This window comes from Orcinus orca, chromosome 5 (genome assembly GCF_937001465.1).
Source record: "Orcinus orca chromosome 5, mOrcOrc1.1, whole genome shotgun sequence".
Taxonomy (NCBI): Eukaryota; Metazoa; Chordata; class Mammalia; order Artiodactyla; family Delphinidae; genus Orcinus; species Orcinus orca.
Genome location: NC_064563.1, coordinates 141,216,342 through 141,241,577, shown reverse-complemented (window position 1 = coordinate 141,241,577; position 25,236 = coordinate 141,216,342). Strand labels below are relative to the sequence as shown.

Below are 25,236 nucleotides of genomic sequence, written 5' to 3'. Positions count from 1 at the left end.
TCCCCAGTGCGCAGCCTTGGTCAGCAGGTAGTATGCTTTCTAAAGTAATACTGGGAACATGCCACCAAATGTCATTTTTCCTACTAACGGTTGTCATTTTTCCTCCCTGCAGTATCTGAGCCCTCACCGTCCAATGGCTACCTCAGTGCTGCAACTTAGGTTCTGCCGCGTGCATCTTCCCACTTCTGGATACCCAACTCTGTATTAGTTATGACCGGAGTCGGCTGCCAGTGTTAGAACGCACAAAATAACAGGCACTTAAGCAAGTGTATTAGTTTCCTGTGGCTGCTATAACAAATTACCGCATACTTAGTGGCTTAAAATAACACACATTTATTCTGTTACAGTTTTAGAGCTCAGAAGTCTGAGATGAGTCTTTTGCAACTAAAATCAAGGTTCATCAGAGCTAAGTTCCTTCTGGAGGCTCCAGGGAAGACTGTTTCCTTGCCTTTTCCAGTTTCTAGAGGAATTCTAGAACCTGCATCCTTTGGCTTACGGCTCTTCTTTCCATTTTCAAGGTGCATCGCTCCAACCTTTGCTGCTTCCATCACTGCATCCCCTTTTCCTGTCTCTGACGTTCCTCTTCTAAGGACCCCTTTAATTAACTTGAGCTCACCTGGATAATCCAGGTTAATCTCCCTCTTTCAAGATCCTTGACTTAATCACAGCTGCAAAGTCTCTTTGTAAGGTAACACGTTCACAGTTTCCAGGGATTTGGATGTAGACATCTTTTTTGGGGGGGAGAGGGGGTATTATTCTGTCTACTACAGCAAGAAAGAAGTTTCCTTCTCTCACACATAAGTGTAGGCAGTCAGGGCCAGGATGGAGGGTCCATGGTCAGGAAGAGCTCAGACTCTTTCTAAACTGTCCCTCTTCCATTCTCAGCAAGAAGTCTCCACCTCAAGGTCCAAGAGGACTCCTCAAACTGTAATCAACACCTCCCAAATTCTAGCCAGCAGTGGGAGGAAGGGGGAAAAGAAGGATTTGCACCTTCTCTTTAAAGATGCTTCCCAGGAGTAGCACACGTGGCTTCCACTAACATCCCTTTGGCCAGAACGTAGTCACATGGCCACACCTAGTTACAAGGGTGATGGAGACACCCTTGTACAAATTCTTCTGGGCAACTACATACACAGCTGAGAAAAAAAATGGAGTTTTTACTACTCCAGAGGAAGGGGAGGACGTGTACTGGGGGCATCTAGCATTCCCTCCAGAGTTCCTGACTAAACCTCTAAGATTACATGGACATTTTCAGAGAGTGAATTTAATTCACATGCAGGTGTGCTCAGTTCCAGAAGACAGACAGTTTTTGCCTTGTTGCTTCTAGTCTCATGCCCATATTTGGAGTAATGTAACAGGAACCCTTTGTGTAGGGCCCAGACATCAACGTTCCCTTAAAAAAAAATCAGAGACAGTCACGTAAATACCTTCCAGGGAAGAACGTGAAATGGAAGTTTGATGGTTCCAGAAATAAACAGGAGTTTTCCCTTCAGCGACTTCCTGAATGATCTAATGATTATCAGTGAATGGATAATTTGAGCTCTTGCTGAATGGGGGCGTGGCATCTCAGAGTGGAAGGGAAGCTCCAGGGCCTGGAGAACCAGGAAGTGAACACTCTTCCCTGTGATGACTACAAGTTTCACAAAGGCCACATGGTCATACCTGCTGCGAATGCGGGTTTGGGTGAGACATGGGACCCTGAACCCCTCATGCATAGGGAGACCCCTTCTCACTCTCCCAGCTCATGTGTGAGCTCACGTCGGGACCAGCTCCTAAAGTGTCTCTATTGGCCAACTTCTTTCCATCCTACATTATTACTATGACCGTTGTCCAGTTACTAACGTCTCTTGCTAAGATTACTACATATGTCTCCTGAGATGCTTTGTGTGATGTTCCTCCCCTAATGTACTCTGCAGAGATTGCAGTCAGAAGGATCTTTCTAAAATGCAAAGCTGATCAACTCATGTTATAGGTTGCATTGTGTCCCTCCAAAAAAGACATGTTAGAGTCCTAACCCTTAGTACTCAGAAAGTGCCTTTATTTGGAACTAGGGTCTTTACAGAGATAATTAGGTAAAACGAGGTCACTGGAGTGAGCCCTACAATAATTCTTCACATTCTACTGGAATTATTTGTGCAACCATCTCTCTTCCTTTCTAGGCTGTAAACTACATGAAGGGAAGACTATATCTGTCTTCAGGATTTAGCATAATTCATAACTGGCATCCAGTAAGTAGATGTGAGACAACTCACCAAAGGAAGAGTAATATATGTTCCCCGTAAATTGTATAAGTATCTCTACTTCCATTTTCACCCCAACTTTTATTTTAAAACTTTCAAACATAGAGAGGAACTGAAAAAATTGTACAGTGACCAGGCATTTACCACCTAGATTCTAGAATTAGCACTTGGCTAGATCTGCTTTATCACATATCTATCTACCCATCAATCTCTCTCATATGATTATGAATTGTAAGGGCCTGCAGGGTGCCTGGCAAACATGCTTGTTCAGTTTAGTAGATAGCTCTAGGACAGCAGACTGCCAGTCTTCCTGAAAGTCATATCCTTGGCCCTTTGCACTAGTGCTAGGATCATGTGGATTTATAATTTTAAAATTGGAATTTTAAAAGTGGAGCTCTGCAGAGTTACCTAGCATTTCTTTTATTCCAGATCCTTACCTATTTTCAGTTTTGGTGTGTATTTAGCAGAGACTTTCTAACAAAACATTTTGTTCTCAGTTTAGGATTAGTGTGGAAACTACCCAGGAAAACGAAGAAGAGCTCCATGATGATGGAGAAAATAAACCAATGGGGCAAGATATAACAACTGTAAATATATATACACGCAACATAGGAGAACCTCAGTATACAAGGCAAATGCTAACAGCCATAAAGGGGGAAATCGACAGTAAGACAATAATAGTGGGGGACTTTAACACCCCACTTACACCAGTGGACAGATCATCCAGACAGAAAATTAATAAGGAAACACAAGCCTTAAATGACACATTAGACCAGATAGACTTAATTGATATTTATAGGACATTCTATCCGAAAGCAGCAGAATACACTTTCTTCTCAAGTCCACCCGGAACATTCTCCAGGATAGATCACCTCTTGGGTCACAAATCAAGCCTAGGTAAACTTAAGAAAATTGAAATCATATCAAGCATCTTGCCGATCACAATGCTATGAGATTAGAAATCAATTACAGGTAAAAAAAACTGTAAAAAATCATAAACAGTTGGCACCATAACCGAGACAGAACAGAGGATACCTCATCTGGAGGATGAGCCCCTTGGTAGGCAGCCATTGGCCTGCTCAGTTAGGGTCAGGAAGGGTGAACCAAAAGGTGGAACTTACCTACAGGGCTGTGGTAGCACCTGATATCTCCTTGCCACCTGGCCCGCCTGGAAGTCCAGGAAAACCCAGTAGTCTGTGGAGGAGACCAGCGCACCACACTCCTGTAGTGGATACAGGAGCTGGAGTGGGGACCTGGCCACTGCCATATTTAAACCTTGATAAGCTCCATCCCTGACACGTCCTTAGGCATTCACGAGCAATGGCAGGAAATCAAGTTAACTTCAGTGATTTTCCTCACGAAAATCTTTTACAAGACATCATCTTGTTCTATTTTCTTCTTAGTGGGTTCACGCTGTAGAATTTTGGATAACTCCAGTACACTAACTCTCAGGGCATGATGGTCCATTGTTGATACGCTGTATGAAGTTTACAGTTGGCACATCAGCAATATCTCCTTGGTAATCGACATAGTAAACAGACACTCTACTTTAGGTAGGTAAATGGAAAGGAAATAACAAACCAGGAAAGGAGAAGCTTGGCACCAAATGTGAACTTTACACAATTTGAATTATTGGAAGGCTGTGGGAATGAAATTAACGTAGGAGATAAAATATATGGTCTTAACAAGTTTTCCTTTCCTTACAGCTTTTTTAATACCGAAAGTGTTTATGGTGTAGTATTCATCAATTTGCCTATTTGAGAGATATTTTAGATGTCTCCCCCATAAATGGTAAGGCTCCTCTCTAAGGAAGAATATCCAGAAATGAGTAAATTAATCTTGTGTATAACTTAACTCCATCTTGCATTTCAGTTACAAAAGCCAACATACCTGTGTGTGGCTTAGGATCACTTAAGTAGGTTTCTGGCTCTTGCAGTTGAAAGAATGCTGACTCTGCCCTTATGAATTCTTTTTTCCGCTTCTCAAATTTAATGGTAACTATTTTTTTAAATTTAATAGAAAAAACTTTAAATTTGATGGTAAATATTTTTTTAAATAATGCATGTTTGTGAAAAGAACTAAAAAAGAACAAAAGGTACTCATAGTCCTAATCACCCCAGTACAGACACTGTTAATATTTGGGGGGCATTTCTTTTTCTGCTAGGATTTCTGTGCTTTTTTTTTTTTTTTTTTTTTTTTTTTTTTTTGCGGTACGCGGGCCTCTCACTGTTGTGGCCTCTTCCGTTGCGGAGCAACAGGCTCCGGACGCGCAGGCTCAGCGGCCATGGCTCACGGGCCCAGCCGCTCCGCGGCATGTGGGATCTTCCCAGACCGGGGCACGAACCCGTGTCCCCTGCATCGGCAGGCGGACTCTCAACCACTGCGCCACCAGGGAAGCCCTCTGTGCTTTTTTTGTTTGTTTGTTTAACTTAGAGACTTATGTTGCATGTACTTTTTTGTTTGCCTGTTTTTCACAGCTGTAATCATATTATAGCTAAAACTCTGAATTCTTTTTAAATTTTTATTTTAGCACAACCATTTTCTATGTTAGAATATGATCTGCATAACTGTATGACTTTTGAAGTCAACTTATGCAAATATAATTTATATAAAATAAGCCACACCCACCGTATATATACACAGTTTGATGAATTTTAACAAATGGATAACCTGTGTAACTAACTCGCACTCAAGATATAGATTATTTCCTTCATCTTAAGAAGTACCCACCTGACTGTCTGTAGTCTGTCCCCCAGCCTCCTCACGGGTATCCACTGATCCATTTTATGTCACTATTGGTTAGTTTTGCCTGCTTGGAACTTATATTAATTATGTAGCCTTATGGCTGGCTTCTTCTGCTCAGCATGTCTTGAGATTCATCCATGCTGTTGTATGTATCAGTAGCTTGTTTTTTAGTTGTTGTGGTTGTTTTGTCTTTTTCTTGTAATACTGTGTAGTCTTTTTCTGTTTTTTTTTTTAAATTTTTGGCTGCGTTGGGTGTTTGTTGCTCCACGGGCTTTCTCTAGTTGCAGCTAGCGGGGGCTACTCTTCGTTGCAGTGGGCAGGCTGCTTATTGTGGTGGCTTCTCTTGTTGTGGATCATGGGCCCTAGAGCGCACGGGCTTCAGTAGTTGTGGCACGTGGGCTCAGTAGTTGTGGCTCTCGGGCTCTAGAGTGCAGGCTCAGTAGTTGTGTTGCACAGGCTTAGTTTCTCTGCAGCCTGTGGGACCCTCCCAGGCCAGGGATTGAACCAATGTCGCTTGCATTGGCAGGTGGACTCCTAACGACTGCACCACCAGGGAAGTCCCAATAGCTTGTTTTTTGTATTGATAAGTAGGGATCCATTGTGTGGATATACTGCTATTTGTTTTTCCATTCACCACTTGATGAATATTCGGGTTGTTTCCAGTTTTTGTCTATTATCAATAATGCTACTACGAACATGCAAGTACGAGTCTTTGTGTAGAGAGATGTTTTCATCTTCTGGGTAAACACCTAGGAGTGATTGTGCTCAGCCGTATCATAAGGGTGTGTTTAACTTTATAAGAGGCTGCCAAGCTGTTTTACAAAATGGTTGTTTCACTTTTCATTCCCATCAGCAAGTGAGGGTCCCAGTTCCTCCACAGCCTCACCGATACTTGGTATAGTCAAACTCTTTCATTTTAGCCATGCTAGTGCTGTGTAGTATATCTCGGCATACTTTTAATTTGCATTTCCATAATAGTTAATGATGCTGATCATCTTTAAGTGTGTTTATTGGCTATTCATATTTTTTTTCTCTTGTGAAGTGCCTACTGAAATCTCTTGACCGTTTATTAATAAGGTTGTTCTTTAGACAATATAAATCCTCCAACTTTGTTCTTCTTTTTCAAAACTATGTTGGCTATTTTGAGTTCTTTGCGTTATCGTGTAAATTTTTAAATTAGTTTGTCCATTTTTACCAAAAAGGTTACTGAGGTTGCTAAGTGGGATTGCACTGAGTGGAAGAATGGTCATCTTAATAATATTGAGTCTTGTACTCAATAAACATGGAATATTTCTCCACCAGTTTAGGTCTTCTTTTATTTCTTTAAGCATAACCATGTTTTTAGTGGCTGATAATTTCTCACTGATTTGAAGGTATAGTTTACCAAACCAAGACTGTTTTGTCAAGTAGATTTTTCCAATTTTTCATTACTAATAATTTGCTGTGAATGCTGTGATGTTTAAGTTTTTTTTTTCAAATTTAGGATTATATTGTTTAGATAGATTCACAACAGTCAAATTACCGAGTCAAAGAATATTAACATTTAAGAAACTTTGGTATATATTGCCAAATCTTTTTCTACCTTTGTCATACCATTCACATTACTATTATAAATGAATGAAGATGTTTGTTCCACCTCTTATCTGCCAATATTGAGTATTTTTTGCTAAATGAATCTCTGAAATGGAAGATTCTTACTAGCATTTCTTTGGGTTTTTTTTTTCTTTTAAGTTAAACATTTTTGCATATGCCTGCTTACTACTTAATTTCCTCTTTTGCAAGTGTTATTCATACCCTGCGTTTTAAAGTTCTTCTTATAGATTTGACAGTCAAAATCTTAAGAATGATCCCCCAATGACCTTCACCCTTGTATAATTTCATCCCTTTTGAGTGTGGGTAGAAGCTATGAATACGATGAAATATCTCTCCCAGGATTATGTTGTTATGTGGCATGGCTAACCTTAAAATAGGGAGATTGTGCAGCCAAAAATAAAATAAACATTAAAAAAAACTATATTAAAAAAAAAGTCTATGCCTAACTTGTTTTATCATTTCCTTTTATTATTATTATTATTTTTTTGGCTGTACTGCACAGCTTGCAGGATCTTAGTTCCCTGACCAGGGATTGAACCTGGGCCCAGCAGTGAAAGGGCCGAGTCCTAACCACTGGACTGCCAGGGAATTCCCTGTTTTGTCATTTCCTGAACTCTTAATCCAACTAATTTTTGGCAGGAGGAGGGGATAGGAGAGCTTATGGTGAGATAGCAAAATCTAAATGAATTTTTCTTCTATCAAGTCATTTAGTCTAATATCATTTGCCAAATAATCCTCTGTTTTCTACAGATTTGTGATAACTCGTTTATCGTATATTAAAATCTTAAATACTAATATATTGGTGTCCGTTCTGAGCTATCCTGTCCAACTGATCTTATGCCAGAATGATGTGGTTTTAACTCTTATAGCTCTACTTTGTGCTAAGTAGGACTCTTTTCCCTGCAATTAACTTTTTTAAAAGATACATCATTTTTTAGCATTCATTATGTTTTCAGAAGAATTTTAACGTGATTTCATTAAATTCCCTCATTAAAAATTATATTGAGGGGAATTAATGAAGACTAAAAATTAATTTTATAAGGATGGGCATTTAAAAGTATTTAGATATTCTATTCAGAAATACTATCCATCTCTCCATTTTTCATAACTCATATATCTTAATTCAGCCTCATAGCTTTATTCATGTAACTCAAGCATATGTTACATTCAAATTACTCCCGAGTATTTTAGATTTTTATTGCTATTTAGGATACAATCCCCATTTTCATTTTATTTTCTAACTGGTTATTGCTGTTAAATAGAAATGTCTATTGATTTTTGTATATGTAGCTGTTTTAAGATTTATAGGCACAACATATAAATGGCCAAAAAAGTAACAATCTTCATTTCTCTATAACTTAACCCAGTTTAGCTCTCCAGCAATCATTTCTGCTGAGGGTGGGGGAAAAAATTCAATCTTACTGTTCAGTTGGAACTCAAGTGATAGTGTCTTACCTTCTCCTTTCACATCCCCATTCTCCTTCTTGGCTGCGATGGGAGAGTCATGTGGTTCAAAAATGCCCTGTACCACAAAAACAGAAATATAGATCAATGGAACAGGATAGAAAGTCCAGAGATAAACCCCTGCACCTATGGTCACCTAATCTATGACAAAGGAGGCAAGAATATACAATGGAGAAAAGACAGTCTCTTCAATAAGTGGTGCTGGGAAAACTGGACAGCTACATGTAAAAGAATGAAATTAGAACACTCCCTAATGCCATATACAAAAATAAACTCAAAATGGACCTAAATATAAGGCTGGATACTATAAAACTCTTGGAGGAAAACAGGGAGAACACTGTCTGACATAAATCACAGTAAGATCTTTTTTGATCCACCTCCTAGAGTAATGAAAATAAAAACAAAAATAAACAAATGGGACCTGATTAAACTTAAAAGTTTTTGCACAGCAAAGGAAACCATAAACACAATGAAAAGACAACCCTCAGAATAGGAGAAAATATTTACAAATGAAGCAACTGACACGGGATTAATCTCCAAAATATACAAAGAGCTCATGTAGCTCCATATCAAAAACCACAAACAATCCGATCAAGAAATAGGTGGAATATCTAAATAGACATTTCTCCAAAGAAGATATACAGATGGTCAAAAAGCACATGAAAAGATGCTCAACATCACTAATTATTAGAGAAATGCAAATCAAAACTACAATGAGGTATCACCACACACTGGTCAGAATGGCCATCATCAAAAACTCTACAAACAATAAATGCTGGAGAGGGTGTGGAGAAAAGGGAACCCTCTTGCACTGTTGGTGGGAATGTAAATTGATACAGCCACTATGGAGAACAGTATAGAGGTTCCTTAAAAAACTAAAAATAGAACTACCATATGATCCAGCAATCCCACCCTGGTTATATATCCAGAGAAGACCATAATTTAAAATGATAGATGCACCCCAATGTTCATTGCAGCACTATTTACAATAGCCAGGACATGGAAGCAACCTAAATATCCATCAACAGAGAAATGGATACAGAAGATGTGGTACATGTATACAATGGAATATTACTCAGCCACAAAAAGAATAAAATAATGCCATTTGCAGCAACATGGATGGACCTAGAGATAGTCATACTGAGTGAAGTAAGTCAGAGAAAGACAAATATCATATGATATCGCTTACATGTGGAATCTAAAAAAATGGTACAAATGAACTTATTTACAAAACAGGAATAGAGTCACAGATGTACAAAACAAACTTATGGTTAAGGGAGGAAGGGGAGGAGGGATAAATTGGGAGACTGGACTTGACATGTACACACTACTGTATATAAAATAGATAACTAATAAGGACCTACTATATAGCACAGGGAACTCTACTCATTACTCGTTAATGACCTATATGGGAAAAGAATCTAAAGAAGAGTGGATATATGTATATGTATATCTGATTCACTTTGCTGTACACCTGAAACTAACACAACATTGTAAATCAATTATATTCCAATAAAAATTTAAAAAACAAAAAAAGAAAATGCCATGTATCTTGGCCAGTGACCCAGCTGCAGTAATTTGCAGTCCATTTCAGCAAAGGCAACACCACGCTAGAGGGCTTCTAGAGTAAGCTTGAGCTCTCCCCACCCAGCTCACAACGCACTCTTGCTGGATCTGCTCATCCTCTGCTCCTTCACGCTCACTCAGCCTCTCTGAGTTTTCCATCATTTTCTGCAGCCCTGTCCATCCCCAACTCCAAGTGGGCTGTTGACTTCAGAGGACAGATAGCCAGACCTCACCCCAGGATCTTTTTTGCTCCATTCTCTGTTCACACCCCTTCCTCTAGACCAGACACATTTCATATCTTTGGAAAAGTGCTGTTTATCACACATTTTTTGATTCAAGGTGTAAATTTGATGTAAGGAATTTTGGGGGTCACCTACTAGGAATTACAGGGCATAAAAAATACTTCAGCTAATAGTTAAAAAATATTATCCTACTGCATATATTTATCTTGTCTTCTACTATGGAATTCAAAGATACATACAAAGCAGAGAGATGGTACAATAAAGCCCCACGTTCCCATCACCCAGCTTCAGTAATTATCAACATCTGTTTCAACAATCATCCTGCCGGTCACAACTCCTCCCTTCTTCCTGCTGCTCCCCCTCGTCCTGGAGTTATTTTATAGCAAATCCCTGATTTCATATCATTTTACTCTGGCCAAATTTTCAAACAATTTTTTTGGGGGAGCTGCATTGGGTCTTCGTTGCTGCATCAAACAGTTTTTTTTTTTTGTTTTTTTTTTTGTGGTACGCGGGCCTCTCACTGTTGTGGCCTCTCCCGTTGCGGAGCACAGGCTCCGGACGCGCAGGCTCAGCGGCCATGGCTCACGGGCCCAGCCGCTCCGCGGCCTGTGGGATCTTCCCGGACCAGGGCATGAACCCACGTCCCCTGCATTGGCAGGCGGACTCTCAACCACTGCGTCACCAGGGAAGCCCCAAACAGTTTCTTTAATAAATTTTCAAACACTTTTTCTAATAATTTTTCTTCCTTTGGCTGTATCCCATAGGTTTTGATATGAAGCATTCTTACCTTGTTATTTTTTAGCTGGTTATTGTATTTTTATTTACTCCTTGACCTAATGTATTTGGGAAAGTATGTCTTAATCTCCAAGTGGTCAAAGTTTTGGTGGTTAAAGTTTCTGTACTATACCTAGTTAATTGAATTTGAGAGTGTCTTTGTGGCCTAGTGTACAATCAATGCTTATAAATGCATCATGGACACTCGAAAAAGTGAATTCCCTGTAATTCCATCTTATTTGCTAATTGCTCTTCTTAGTTATTTTGTTAAAATCCTCTATGTCTTTGTTTTTTATCTGCTTGATCTCTGATACACTGTGTTGTGTTAAAATCTTTTACTTACTGTACCTATTTATCTTTATATGCCTGAATATTTTTGTTGTATATATTTTGTTACTATATGTTACAGGTTGAATTGTGTCCCCACCAAATTCATATGTTGAAGATCTAACCCCCAGCACCTCAGAATGTGACAGAATTTGGATACAGGGTCTTTACAGAGTTAATGGAGTTACAATGAGGTCATTAGTGTAGGCCCTAATACAATATGACTGGTGTCTCTACAAAAAGGAAGAATTTGGAGACATATACACATACAAGGGAGAATGCCCTGTGAAAGTGAAGACACAGAAAAGAAGACAATGTGAAGGGACGCAGGGAGAAGACAGCGGTCTGCGAGCCAAGGAGAGAGGCCTGGAACTGATCCTTCCCTCATGGCCCTAGGAAGGAGCCGATCCTGCCAACACCTTGTTTTAAGACTTCCAGCCTCCAGAAGCTAACGTGAAAGCACAATTTCTGTTGTTTTAAACCACCCAATTTGTAGTACTGTATTTTGTTACAGCTGCACTAGTAAACTAATACACTATAAAATTCTGCCATAATTTTAATAGTCTTCCCTATCAATTGATAAATGACCCCTAGTCCTTTCTTTAAAATCACCTTTTACTGTAACGTTGTACCTCTGCTTGATCTTCACATTTGATTGGCAGTCCTTTGCTCAGTCTTTTAATTAAGGTCCTGTGCCTCTCTGCTATAACCCCAGGCCTTTGTTGTACACACATTTGTGGCACGGTGATTGGTGACTGCATATGTGAGCTCTGGAATCAAAATGGGTGGCTGCCATTTGGTTGCTACATGGTCTTTCAGTGCCTCAGTTTTTCCCTTTTATAAAGTGAGTAAACAGTAATTGTACTTGTATCGTAAGACTGTTATGAAGATGGAATAAATCAAAACATTTAAAGTGCTTAGAACAGTGCCTGGCCCACAGTAAGTACTTGATAGATATATGAACTGTTATGAATTCTATTAACTTCCCTGTAACGAAGGTATTGTGAGATCACTTTACAGATGAAGAAAACTGAGGCTCAGAGAAGTTAAGTCAGGAAGCTAGCGTGACAGGATTGTTGCAGGAAGCAGGCTCGGGATGGAGATTAATGTTCAGGAAGAATATTGGGGGTGAGCAACAGGAATGGAGGGATAGGGTGAAGAAACAGGACTGGGTTGGGCAGAGGGAAAAGTTGAACTGTCACGCAGTTACAACAAAGGCTCCCCATCCAATGGGAGCTAAGTGGCTTAAAATATGTCACAAATTTTTTGATGCCCCCTTCTAAAGGTAGAGCCAAATTCCCCTTCCTTCAAGTATGGGTTGGATTTAGTGACTCTTCTAATGAACAGAAGAAAAGTGAATGTGAGAAGTCAGGCCATACAAGGCACTGTAGCTCCCTGTTTGCTCTCCCTGTGGGATTGCCTGTTCTGGGAGAAGCTAGCTGCCATGCTGTGAGGACTCTCTAGCAGCCTGTGGACTGTCATACAGAGCGAAGTAAGTCAGAAAGAGAAAAACAAATATTGTATATTAACGCATATATGTGGAATCTAGAAAATGGTATAGATGATCTTATTTGCAAAACAGAAGTAGAGATACAGACATAGAGAACAAATCTATGGACACCAAGGGGGGAAGAGCGGGGAGGTGGGGTGAATTGGGAGATTGGGATTGACATATATACACTATTGATACTATGTATAAAATAGATAACTAATGAGAGCCTGCTGTATAGCACAGGGAACTCTACTCAGTGCTCTGTGGTGACCTAAATGGGAAGGAAATCCAAAAGAGAGGGGATATATGTATATGTACAGCTGATTGACTTTGTTGTACAGTAGAAACTAACACAACATTATAAAGCAACTATACTCCAATAAAAATTAATTTAAAAAAAAGCAGCCTTTGGAGAGTCCCACATGATGAGGAACTGAGGCCTCCAGCCAACAGTCACGGGAGGGAGCCATCTTGGATCTCCCAGCCTTAGTCAAGGCTTTGGATGACTGTGGCCCTAACATCTTGACTGCAACTACCTGAGACCTTGAGCCAGAACGACTCAGTGAAGCTGCTCCTAAGTTCTTACCCACTTTATTAACTGTTGGGGTAACTTGTTATGCACAGTAGATACTAATATAGGGAGCTTTGGAGTTGGAACTGTCCCAAACTGTGGTGAGGGAAAGAGGTCTTCATATCCTAAACTGACTAGTCGTTAGATATGGGCTGTCCCTGCCCCCTCACCCCTCCCCCACCTCCCCAAGGGACCATGACTTCGGGCAAAGCAGTTTTCTTCAGCTGAGGGCAAGTTTTGAAGAGTGACGTAACTGAGAACTGTTGAGAGCTATACTCTGAGTAGATCAGGGAACATGTCCTTCAGTCCTGAAAGGTCTGAACAGAGAATCACAGCATCCACTAAAAGATGTTTAGTGGGGCCTCTCCTCTTGTCCCAGAATGAGCACTAAGCTCACGGCTGAAAACAACATAGTACCCCATCTTCTAACAAAAGATGCCACAATCGGAGACAGACACTTTCCGCACGGATTAATAAAAGCTGCAGATCTAGCCCTGCTTCCACGGAATACTTTCTCAATCCTCTCCTTCTCAGTCTATATCGGAAGGCAGGCGAAGGAATGAAAGGAGGTAGTTGGCCTTGGGGAGCGTTTCTGGTGGGAAGTGATGTAGTGGGGAGGCTGTACGATAATCTCTCCGCTATCAGTAGGGCTTACTGGAAGGAGAGGCTGGTGTTCCATTTCCTACCTGCAAACCTGTCTAGTCAGCATTCTTGCTGATTTACTTCTCTCTGTGTTTCAGGAGGGAGGAAGAGGATGGAAGAGAGATGGCAGAGTAGAGAGCAGAGGCCACGGGCAGCCTCCAGTCTGGCCCTTTTGTGTGGCAAGGGCACGTGTTTCTCAAGAGTCGGGTGGACTCTGTGGAAGATAAATCGTCTCCAGCTTTCTTGCTGGACCCTCACCCACAAGACTTGGTATACTGCTCGGTGCGGTCAGTGGGGTGATGGAAAAGATCGAGCTGAAGGTAGATCTTCCATGAAAACATATGGAGAGGACAAGGCCCATCAGGTCTTCCCATATGTACCCCATGAAAGGAGTTTCAAACAAGAGCCTGTTATCCAGAGAAGCAGGGATCAACTAAGATAGAACTCTAGCAGTGGCCAGTTAAGAGAAACTTGCCTCAACACAGAAGAAGCCAGGCCTTCAAGAGGATGTTGAGGAAGTGTCTGAGAACCAGAACCATGACTTGTACCTTAGCACCCTAAGAATCTAGGATCCCACTCAAGCCACGAGATCAACACACTAACAGGGTCTGATTTTAGTAACTGAATTGACCAGAACAGTATCACCTAAGGTGTGGTTAAGGGATAGAAAAGATTCAAAAGAACAGCGATCGGAGAAAAAATGGACTGTTCTTATGTTTGGAAGCCATCACACGGAGAGGGTCCAACAAACTGTTTACACTGATAACTGCCGGAACTAAAGCTCTCTGCAGTGCACCAGCATTCCAGAAAAATTGTGTACAAACTACATAGATGAGTGAAATATAGCACACTTGTCCTCAACGAACAAGAAATGTTCTGTTACAAAATAAGTTTAAAGCAGGTTTGCTGAAGCAAACAAGTCTGGAATGTGGATCCTTTTAAGGTGTTTCTTTTCCTGTTTCCCAGCTTTGTCTACTGAGACTGACATTTTACCATTTGGAAATGATGGGTGAGTCTGGTGGAAACGGATCCACGTCTTGAACTGCAAATAGACTAGACAGTGATTATTAAGCCCCTAATGAATTGTTTTAGAATTGCTGCGTTTGAGTTGTCAGGAAGGTATCTAAGACCGAGACGAAGCCCCGAGGGCACGGAGGAGCTGAAAACTGAATATTGGGAAACACCAATGTATCAACCTTCAAAAGCAATTGTAGCTATAGCACCATCACTGTTGTCCTGTAAAGTACCTTACATTCCCAAGAGAGAGGCACTCGTGATACTAATTCAGGATACCGTTTTACGGAAAAATTCTCATGTAATTCTAAAAGTAACGCACTTAAAAAAACAAATAGCAGAATCAAAGAATTTTAAATAAACAAAAAGCACTGTATTAAGTCAGCTACCAAAACAATGAAGATTTACCTCTCTGCTTATTAGAAAAGTTCTTGTTTAAAACATTGACAAGGGATTTTATTTCAACCAACGTAGTATGTTGCCTAGCACCGTACCGCTGCCCTGTCTGGAGGCAATCCTCCCACAAAGCAACGTACTCCTTGTGTGTAGTCAGCTCTTGCTGGGAAAAAAAAGATTAGGCAGGACCGTTTCTGCTTTTAGGTTTTCATTTCCATGCACTGTCAGGACCCAAGGCCTGCGAGCCGCGCCGCCCCACATTCTGCGCACCCCGTTCCAGGGCGCGCGCCGAGGGAGTACCCACAAGCCCCCGCGGCCCTGCGAGGCTGGGCGAGGTCACCCGCGCTCCCCGAGACCTTGGCCCCCGGCTCGGCGGCGGGGGCGGGACGGCCGAGCCGCCCGCCAATCCACGTTTTGCAGGCAGCGAGCGCGGGGCCTCGGAACGGGCAGGGAGAACTGCCTAGCCGAGGACGGACACAAGGCCTCCGCCTTCAGAGCCCCCGAAAGAAAGCGAGAGAGGACGAGAGACGACAAGAGGAAGGGACTGGAAGCGAAGGCAGCCCCCACTTATCACCGCCTTAAAGCCAACTCAACAGCGTAACGCCTCTTTACCCCGCACAGCCTGACGGGCGCCTCAGCCTCTAGGTACTGGCTGCGCCCGCAACGAGTCCCTGGCACCGCCCCCTGCCGCGGGGCACGCCGGGAGAGCCGAGTTTCCCCCTTCCTCTAGTAAACGGGCGAGACGAAGGGTATTTCCGGTGTTAACGACTATCTTTACGGAAGAGGTGGGGTTAATCCTGTCCCGCCCTTCCTGGCCGGCGGGGCGAAGACTGACAGTCTTCGGCAAGCGCTAAGGCCCGCCCCTGCACCGGAAGGAGGAAGGCGGGGGAGTCGAACAGGCGTCAGGCGCGGTGTCACGTGTCGCAACTGCTGGTGGAGAGAAGAAAAGGGCGGGACCCCGGACGGAGGGGTGGGGTGCCCTCCCTTCCCTTGGGTCACGCGCGGCAGGAAGTGGTTCCCGAAACGGAGTATTTGAGATGGGGACCGCCCTGGACATTAAGGTTAAAAGAGCGAACAAGGTTTATCACGCCGGGGTAAGTAGGGGTGGGTGTGCCTGCAGGTTCTGTTGTCTCCCAGGTCCCGCATACTTCTGGGTTTTCCTGGGCGGGGCAAGGCGCACCTCCAGGTAAGTCCCGGTCAGGTGCGGACCAGCCAGGTGCATCCCTGCCAGGTGCGTCTCGCTTGCGCGGCTGGCTGCTCTAAGAGCGGCCCCCGCCGGAGTCGCCGCCGGGGTTGGGGAGGCATGCAAGGCCGAGAGGCTGGCCCGAGGGCTGCAGCGCTAACCGTCGGGCGCCTTGAACATCCAGCTCGGCCTTGGGCCCCCGGGCTTGAGCTGTCGCCTAGAGCACTGAGGGGGGAGGAGCTTGATGACCAAACGCCCCGTTCCTCACTTCTAAGTTGAGTGCAAAGGTCTAAGGACAGAAAGGCAGAAATAAACTTGGAAGCAGAAATACGCACTTTAGGCCGTGCTCAGCTTTAACACCATACAAAAGTTATTCATTTCTCTGGTTTTGTTGTTTTAATAACATACAAAAGGAATAGCATATTAAAATGCAAGTCAGAAAAAATCTTAACTATGCCATTAACAAGTTTTGGGCCACTGGCTACTTAATCTCTTAGGGCGTCAGTTTCCTTATTTGCCAAATGAGGATGCAAGGTTCCTCTACCTCTAAGTCGGGGAATCTCAACCCTTGCTGTACTTCAGAATCCATCACTCAGGGGAATTTAAAAATACGCTAACTGGGGTCTCACCATCCTAACCAAGACCAACAATGAATACCACCTTTCCATCACTGTCACCACTAATGAGATTGACATGTTCTGGCATAACAATAGAGGGTTCTGGCATGAAAAACTGAGAAGGATACAACTCACCTATGTAGCCTTCCTGCCAAAAGTGCTTAACTTCCCTCAGTTCATAAGGAAACAGGCATGTTCATATTGAGAAACATTCTGTACAGTAATTGGCCTGGATTCTTCAAATATGTTAGTGTCATTAAAAAGAATTTTTTTAGATTCAAGAGATGAAAGGGATTTGAAAACCAAATACAGTACCTAATTTTTGATAAATTTGAATATGGGCTATATGTTAAATACAAGTTTTGTGTTGGTGTTAATTTTCCCCAGTATGATATTCATATTTTGGTTATGTGAGAGAATACTCCACATACTGAAGTGCTTAGGAGTGAAGGGTCAAAATAACTAAATTTTAAATGGTCCAGCCGTATCGTGTGCGCACATATGAGGAGAAAGAAAGCAAATGTGCCAAAATATTAACTGGTGACTCTAGTTGAAAGTTATATGGGTCTACTTTGTATTCTTTATTGAGATCTAATACCATAAAAATACACCTTTTCAGGTGTACAATTCAGTGGTTGTAATATATTCAGGGTTGTGCAACCGTCACCACCATCTAATTTTAGAACATTTTTATCACCCCCAAAAGAAACCCTGTACCCATGAGTAGTCATTCCTCATTCCCTCTCCCTCTTGGCCCCTGGCAATCACAGATCTACTTTCTGTCTCAGTGGATTTGCCTAATTAGGACATTTCATGTATATGGGATCATACAGTGTGTGGCCTTTTGTGATTGGCTTCTTTCACTTAGCATAATGTGTTCAATGTTCATGCATGTTGGAGCATGTATCAGTTCCTCATTTGTTTTAATGGCTGAATAGTAATCTGTTGTATGGATATGTCACATTTTATGTATCCATTCATCTGCTGATGGACATTTGGGTGGTTTTCACTTTTTGACTATCATGAATAATGCTACTATGAACATTCTAGTACAAGTTTTTGTGTGAACATATGTTTGCATTTCTCTTGGATATATACCTAGGAGTGGATTTGCTGGGTGATATGGTAACTCTATGTTTAGTTTTTTGAAGACCTACCAAACTGTTTTCCAAAGCACAACTTCACACTCCACTAGCGGTGTGTGAGAGTTCCAATTTTTCCTCTACTTTGTATTCTCATAACTTTTTTGTAGCTTGGAAAATATCAAAATAAGAATTGGGGGAGGCAGTGACAGGCGATATGTACACTTAACTTTAATACTTATTATTTTCATTCAGAAGTTCGCAGATTCCATTCAAGGATGTTATAGCAGCTGAGATGCTGAAACGTTTTCTGTGGTTTAAAATATGGTATCAGTAATGAAAAGTACATTTGAAAAAGTTGAAGAGATGGAATCATCCATTTGACCCAGCTGGAAGTCTTAACGCAGCCAGGACCACTCCTTGTGGGTGGCAGGGTAGAAGCAGGTATTAGCTCTGCTCATCTGGTGCACATCCCTTCATGCCAGGATTAGGAACAGAATCTGCACCTGTTGGCTTATGACAGTGTTTCCCAGTCTTCACTTTTACCCTTAATGTATTTTACACTAAATGCATTTTAAAAGGAGACCTCATATGGCCATTGTGAAAGAAAACCCTGTGTAACTTCTCCTAAATAGAGGGTTGCTGTGTACAGTTGACTCTTAAACAATGCAAGGGTTAGAGGTGCCAACCCCACGTGCAGTCGAAAATCTATGTTTCACTTTTGACTCCCCCCAAACTTGACTACCAATAGACTACTGCTGACCAGAAGCCTTACCAATAACATACACTGTTAACACATATTTTGTGTGTTATATGTATCATGTACTGTATGCTTACAATGAAGTAAGCTAGAGGAAAGGAAATGTTATTTAGAAAATTGTAAGGAAGAAAAAATAACATTTACAGAGCATTGTACTGTGTTTATCAATACCATAGTTTGTCTCTTTACAAGGTGACTCGTCTGTCAGTACCTATATCGATATTGTCTTATACAAAACACTGTAGATGCTATATGTATTACTAACACTAGACATCAAAAGTCAAGAGATAATGTGAAAAATAAATTCACATTTATTTACAGGCGTAACAGTTCATGCCCTGATAATAAAAAAGCGACAGTATGATTGCTTTGTGGTAGCCTAGCCTATACACCGATGTCACGTTCGTGACATACCTAACTTTTTCTTAATTTTTTCCATGTTTCTAGGCTATATGGTTTTTCTTGTGAGTTTTTTTCAAATCGTCACAAATCTCAAAAACTTTTTCCAGTATATTTATTGAAAAAAATCCACCGTGAGCCCACACAGTTTAAACGCATGTTGTCCAGGGGTCAACTGTATATTTTTTAAAGCCAAAAAAAGTTATTAAAGGAATAAATCTAATCACTGGACAAAAATATACACCTGGAAACACATGCTGTGACTCATGTGTTGGATGGACTCCGTCATCTGTGGTTAAGGATGGGTAGAGGAGGCAACCAGCACCGTCAGGGCTGCTCCCAGAGCTCCAGGGCGAAGGACCCTCCGAGGTCTCAGTGCCTGCAGACAGCGCGTGTCTCAAGCCCAGTTTGCACCATGGTTGTACAAGGGGGGGTCCTGTCTTTCTCATCCTCTCCACTCTTGGCTGGCGGCAGGTGGGACTAACAAATACAAATTTCCAGTTTTCTCAGTACAGCTCAACAGCATTGGTAAAGATTCGGTTGCTATAAACCGGACTCATCCATGCGCCTGCCAGAACACAGCACCTGTAATTGTCCTGGTTTGCTCGAGGTGGCTGCCACCTGTGCTCTCTGGTTTTAAGTGCTTGTCATTCAAGTGAAACATACTTGTCCATGTAACGACGGTCTTATGTTCCACCTGAGGGACTCGGGAAACACTGGTGTAGGGTTTTGTGAGCCTGGCAGCATCACTCCCATTTTACTAACGAGGAAACTGAGGCCTAGACAAGTTAAGGAATTTGCCTCGGATCACCCAGCTAATGACAGCCTGGATTCCAGTGCAGGTCATCAGATTGCAAAGTGTGTCCAGCCAACACTCTTATTACACCTCCTCCCTAAGAGCGCCCATTTTTGTGCAAAATGGAGGAGCTTTTTACGTAGGAATAGTAGTTATTAGTTTCCTAGGAGTGCTGTGAATAGCATTGTAATATTTCAGTTAAAAAGCTGCTGTGACGACTCCTCGGAACGTGTGCAGCCAAGTCTGTTCCTGTGCTTTTCAGCATCTTAGTTGTTGTGGAAGCATTTGAAAATGGTTTTGATTCTGTGGACACCAGTGAGCCTAAGTTATTCTTGGGTTTAAAATTGTCATTTGGGTTTTTCCTAGAAAAAGACGCTCATTCAAAGTGGTGGTGTTTTTTTAAAAAATCACAGTTGAATAATTTTTTAAAATATAAACAACATTTTACAGAAGGCTGGAAAGTGAAAAGTCAAGTTCTTCCTCTTTCTGACCCCTTTTTCTGTCCCTGGACATATCCACTGACAGTTTATGTACTATTCCAGACATTTCCTGTGAGTAATAGTTGCACGTGTGCGCAGACACGCACGCAGACATACACAAAACTTGTTCTTTTTGCTGAACGGTATATCCTTACCTTGGATACCTTTCCTTATACCACATCTTCATCAACTCATTCTTTTCAGACTGTTACTGAATCAAAACAGTTGTATTCAACCAGTGTCTGTGACTCTCCTTACAGGTCTGGAGAGAAGTAGATAAAGAGAAAACAAAAGGTGCTGACGTACTTGTGCTGGAATGGGTGCATCTCTGGTGTGTGAGGGAGCTCAGAGGAAGGTGTAGTCGTTTGGGGGTGGGGGAGGGCCCTTCTGGAGCTTCACTGAGGCAGTGAGGCTCCAGCCTACTTCTGAAAGCTGTGTGCGAGGCCGGGGTCTCCCTCCCCACCTGGCACTGTGTGTGTGTGTGTGTGTGTGTTTCCATCAGAAGGAACAGACAGTGCGAGCACAGTGGACAGGAGCTAGCAGACATTTGTGGGGCAGTGAGTCCAGTGAACGGCTTCTTTTACTCCATCTCCCCACCTTTCACTGCAGCTCATGTTCATCTCGTTTGACAGTGATTTGTTTTAATGTTTTTTGTTTTTTACATCTTTATTGGAGTATAATTGCTTTACAGTGTTGTGTTAGTTTCTGCTGTATAACAAAGTGAGTCAGCCATACATATGCATGTATCCCCATATCCCCTTCTCTTGCGTCTCCCTCCCACCCTCCCTATCCCACCCCTCTAGGTGGTCACAAAGCACCGAGCTGATCTCCCTGTGCCATGTGGCTGCTTCCCACGAGCTATCCATTTTACATTTGGTAGTGTATGTATGTCAGTGCTACTTTCTCAGTTCGTACCAGCTTACCCTTCCCCCTCCCCGTGTCCTCAAGTCCACTGTCAACGTCTGCGTCTTTATTCCTGTCCTGCCCCTAGGTTCATCAGAACCATTTTCTTTTAGATTCCATATATATGTGTTAGCATACGGTGTTTGTTTTTCTCTTTCTGACTTACTTCACCCTGTATGACACTCTCTAGGTCCATCCAACTCGCTACAAATAACTCAATTTCATTTCTTTTTATGGCTGAGTAATATTCCATTGTATATATGTGCCACATCTTCTTTGTCCATTCATCTGTCGATGGACACTTAGGTTGCTTCCATGTCCTGGCTATTGTAAATAGAGCTACAATGAACATTGTGGTACATGACTCTTTTTTTATTATATAAATTTATTTATTTATTTATTTTTGGCTGCATTGGGTCTTCGTTGCCGCACGCGAGCTTTCTCTAGTTAAAGTGAGCGGAGGCTACTCTTCGTTGTGGTGCGCAGGCTTCTCATTGCGGTGGCTTCTCTTTTTGTGGAGCATGGGCTCTAGGCACGCAGGCTTCAGTAGTTGTGGCACGTGGGCTCAGTTGTTGTGGTACACGGGCTCTAGAGAGTAGGCTTAGTAGTTGTGGTGTACGGACCTAGTTGCTCCGCGGCATGTGGGATCTTCCTGGACCAGGGCTCAAACCCATGTCCCCTACATTAGCAGGCAGATTCTTAACCACTGTGCCACCAGGGAAGTCCTACATGACTCTTTTTGAATTATGGTTTTCCTCAGGGTATATGCCCATTAGTGGGATTGCTGGGTTGTATGGTAGTTCTATTTTTAGTTTTTTAGTTGTTTTTTTTTTTTTTTTGCGGTATGCGGGCCTCTCACTGTTGTGGCCTTTCCCGTTGCGGAGCACAGGCTCCGGACGTGCAGGCTCAGTGGTCATGGCTCACGGGCCCAGCCACTCCACAGCATGTGGGATCTTCCTGAACCGGGACACGAACCCGTGTCCCCTGCATTGGCAGGCGGACTCTCAACCACTGCGCCACCAGGGGAGCCCCTAGTTTTAGTTTTTTAAGAAACCTCCATACTGTTCTCCATAGTGGATGTATCAATTTACATTCCCACCAACAGTGCGAGAGGGTTCCCTTTTCTCCACACCCTCTCCAGCATTTATTGTTTCTAGATTTTTTGATGATCGCCATTCTAACTGGTGTGAGGTGATACCTCATCGTAGTTTTGATTTGCATTTCTCTAATGATTAGTGATGTTGAGCATCCTTTCGTGTGTTTGTTGGCAATCTGTATTTCTTCTTTGGAGAAATGTCTATTTAGGTCTTCTGCCCATTTTTGGATTAGTTTTTTTGTTTTTTAGATATTGAGCTGCATGAGCTGCTTGTATATTTTGGAGCTTAATCCTTTGTCAGTTGCTTCATTTGCAAATATTTTCTCCCATTCTGAGGGTTGTCTTTTCATCTTTTTTATGGTTTCCTTTGCTATGCAAAAGCTTTTAAGTTTCATTAGGTCCCATTTGTTTATATTTGTTTTAATTTCCATTTCTCTAGTAGGTGGGTCAAAAAGGATCTTGCAGTGATTTATGTCATAGAGTGTTCTGCATATGTTTTCCTCTAAGAGTTTGATAGTGTCTGGCTTTACATTTAGGTCTTTAATCCATTTTGAGTTTATTTTGTGTATGGTGTTAGGAAGTGTTCTAATTTCATTCTTTTACATGTAGCTGTCCAGTTTTCCCAGCACCACTTACTGAAGAGGCTGTCTTTTCTGCATTGTATACACTTGCCTCCTTTATCAAAGATAAGGTGACCATCTGTGTGTGGGTTTATCACTGGGCTTTGTATCCTGTTCCATTGATCTATATTTCTGGTTTTGTGCCAGTACCATACTGTCTTGATTACTGTAGCTTTGTAGTGTAGTCTGAAGTACAGGAGCCTGATTCCTCCAGCTCCGTTTTTCTTTCTCAAGATTGTTTTGGCTCTTTGGGGTCTTTTGTGTTTTCATACAAATTGTGAAATTTTTTCTTCTAGTTCTGTGAAAGATGCCATTGATAGTTTGATAGGGATAGCATTGAATCTGTAGATTGCTTTAGGTAGTATAGTCATTTTCACAGTATTGATTCTTCCAATCCAAGAACATAGTATATCTCTCCATCTGTTTGTATTATCTTTAATTTCTTTCATCAGTGTCTTAGTTCATCAATAGTTTTCTGCATACAGGTCTTCTGTCTCCTTAGGTAGGTTTATTCCTAGGTATTTTATTCTTTTTTGTTGCAGTGGTAAATGGGAGTGTTTCCTTAATTTCTCTTTCAGATTTTTCATCAGTATATAGGAATGCAGGAGATTTCTGTGCATTGATTTTGTGTCCTGCTACTCTACCAGGTTCATTGATTAGCTCTAGTAGTTTTCTGGTAGCATCTTTAGGATTCTGTATGTATAGTATCATGTCATCTGCAAACAGTGACAGTTTTACTTCTTCTTTTCTGATTTGGATTCCTTTTATTTCTTATTCTTCTCTGATTGCTGTGGCTAAAACTTCCAAACCTATGTTGAATAATAGTGGTGAGAGTGGACAACCTTGTCTTGTTCCTGATCTTAGAGGGAGTGGTTTCAGTTTTTCACCACTGAGAATGATGTTGGCTGTGGGTTTGTCATATATGGCCTTTATTATGTTGAGATAGGTTCCCTCTATGCCTACTTTCTGGAGAGCTTTTATCATAAATGGGTGTTGAATTTTGTCAAAAGCCTTTCTGCATCTATTGAGATTATCCTATGGTTTTTATGCTTCAACTTGTTAATATGGTGTATCACATTGATTTGCATATATTGAAGAATCCTTGCATTCCTAGGATAAACCCCACTTGATTATGGTGTATGATCCTTTTAATGTGCTCTTGGATTCTGTTTGCTAGTATTTTGTTGAGGATTTTTGCATCTATGTTCATCAGTGATATTGGCCTGTAGTTTTCTTTTTTTGTGACATCTTTGTCTAGTTTTGGTATCAGGGTGATGGTCCCTCATAGAATGAGTTTGGGAGTGTTTCTCCCTCTGCTATATTTTGGAAGAGTTTGAGAAGGATAGGTGTTAGCTCTTCTCTAAATGTTTGATAGAATTCGCCTGTGAAGCTATCTGGTCCTGAGCTTTTGTTTGTTGGAAGAATTTTCATCACAGTTTCAATTTCATCGCTTGTGATTGGTCTGTTTATATTTTCTGTTTCTTCCTGGTTCAGTCTTGGAAGGTTCTGCTTTTCTAAGAATTTGTCCATTTCTTCCAGGTTGTCCATTTTATTGGTATATAGTTGCATGTAGTAATCTTTCATGATCCTTTGTGTTTCTGCAGTGTCAGTTGTAACTTCTCCTTTTTCATTTCTAAGTCTGTTGATTTGAGTCTTCTCCCTTTTTCTTGGTGGGTCTGGCTAGTGGTTTATCAATTTTGTTTATCTTCTCAACGAACCAGCTTTTAGTTTTATTGATCTTTGTTATTGTTTCCTTCATTTCTTTTTCATTTATTTCTGATCTGATCTTTATGATTCCTTTCCTTCTGCTAACTTTGGGTTTTTTTTTATTCTTCTTTCTCTAATTGCTTTAGGCGTAAGGTTAGGTTGTTTATTTGAGATTTTTCTCATTTCTTGAAGTAGCATTATATTGCTATAGACTTCCCTCTTAGAACTGCTTTTGCTGCATCCCACAGGTTTTGGGTTGTCGTGTTTTCATTGTCATTTGTTTCGAGGTATTTTTTGATTTCCTCTTTGGTTTCTTCAGTGATCTCTTGGTTATTTAGTAGCGTATTGTTTAGCCTCCATGTGTTCGTATTTTTTACAGACTTTTTCCTGTAACTGATATCTAGTCTCATCATTTTGGTTGGAAAAGATACTTGATACGATTTCAATTTTCTTAAATTTACCAAGGCTTGATTTGTGACCCAAGATATGATCTATCTTGGAGAATGTTCCATGAGCACTTGAAAAGAA

The 25,236-nt window shown here is 41.5% G+C and overlaps 1 protein-coding gene and 1 long non-coding RNA gene across 6 annotated transcripts in view; one reads left to right on the top strand and one right to left on the bottom strand.

Annotated features, from left to right (window-relative positions):
* Positions 1-3,017: 3,017 nt before the first annotated feature.
* Positions 3,018-15,785, bottom strand: LOC125964554 (uncharacterized). Its single transcript, XR_007477682.1, has 4 exons — positions 15,679-15,785; positions 8,034-8,100; positions 3,362-3,462; positions 3,018-3,142 (listed from the first exon to the last, which is right to left on the bottom strand). It is a non-coding gene; the product is annotated as an uncharacterized LOC125964554 (long non-coding RNA).
* The window catches only part of VPS26C (VPS26 endosomal protein sorting factor C), a 69,585-nt gene continuing 59,915 nt past the window's right edge, over positions 15,567-25,236 (top strand). For 4 of the 5 annotated variants that reach the window (XR_007477681.1, XM_033418291.2, XM_004264552.4 and 1 more), the window contains exon 1: positions 15,779-16,160. Coding sequence is in view for 3 of the 5 variants with exons in the window: in XM_033418291.2 (XP_033274182.1) it covers positions 16,104-16,160 (57 nt within the window). In the remaining 2 variants the exon portion in view is untranslated. Of the gene's footprint in view, positions 15,712-15,778; positions 16,161-25,236 lie in introns of those variants that run through there. The other variant, XM_033418289.2, reaches the window with a different exon arrangement.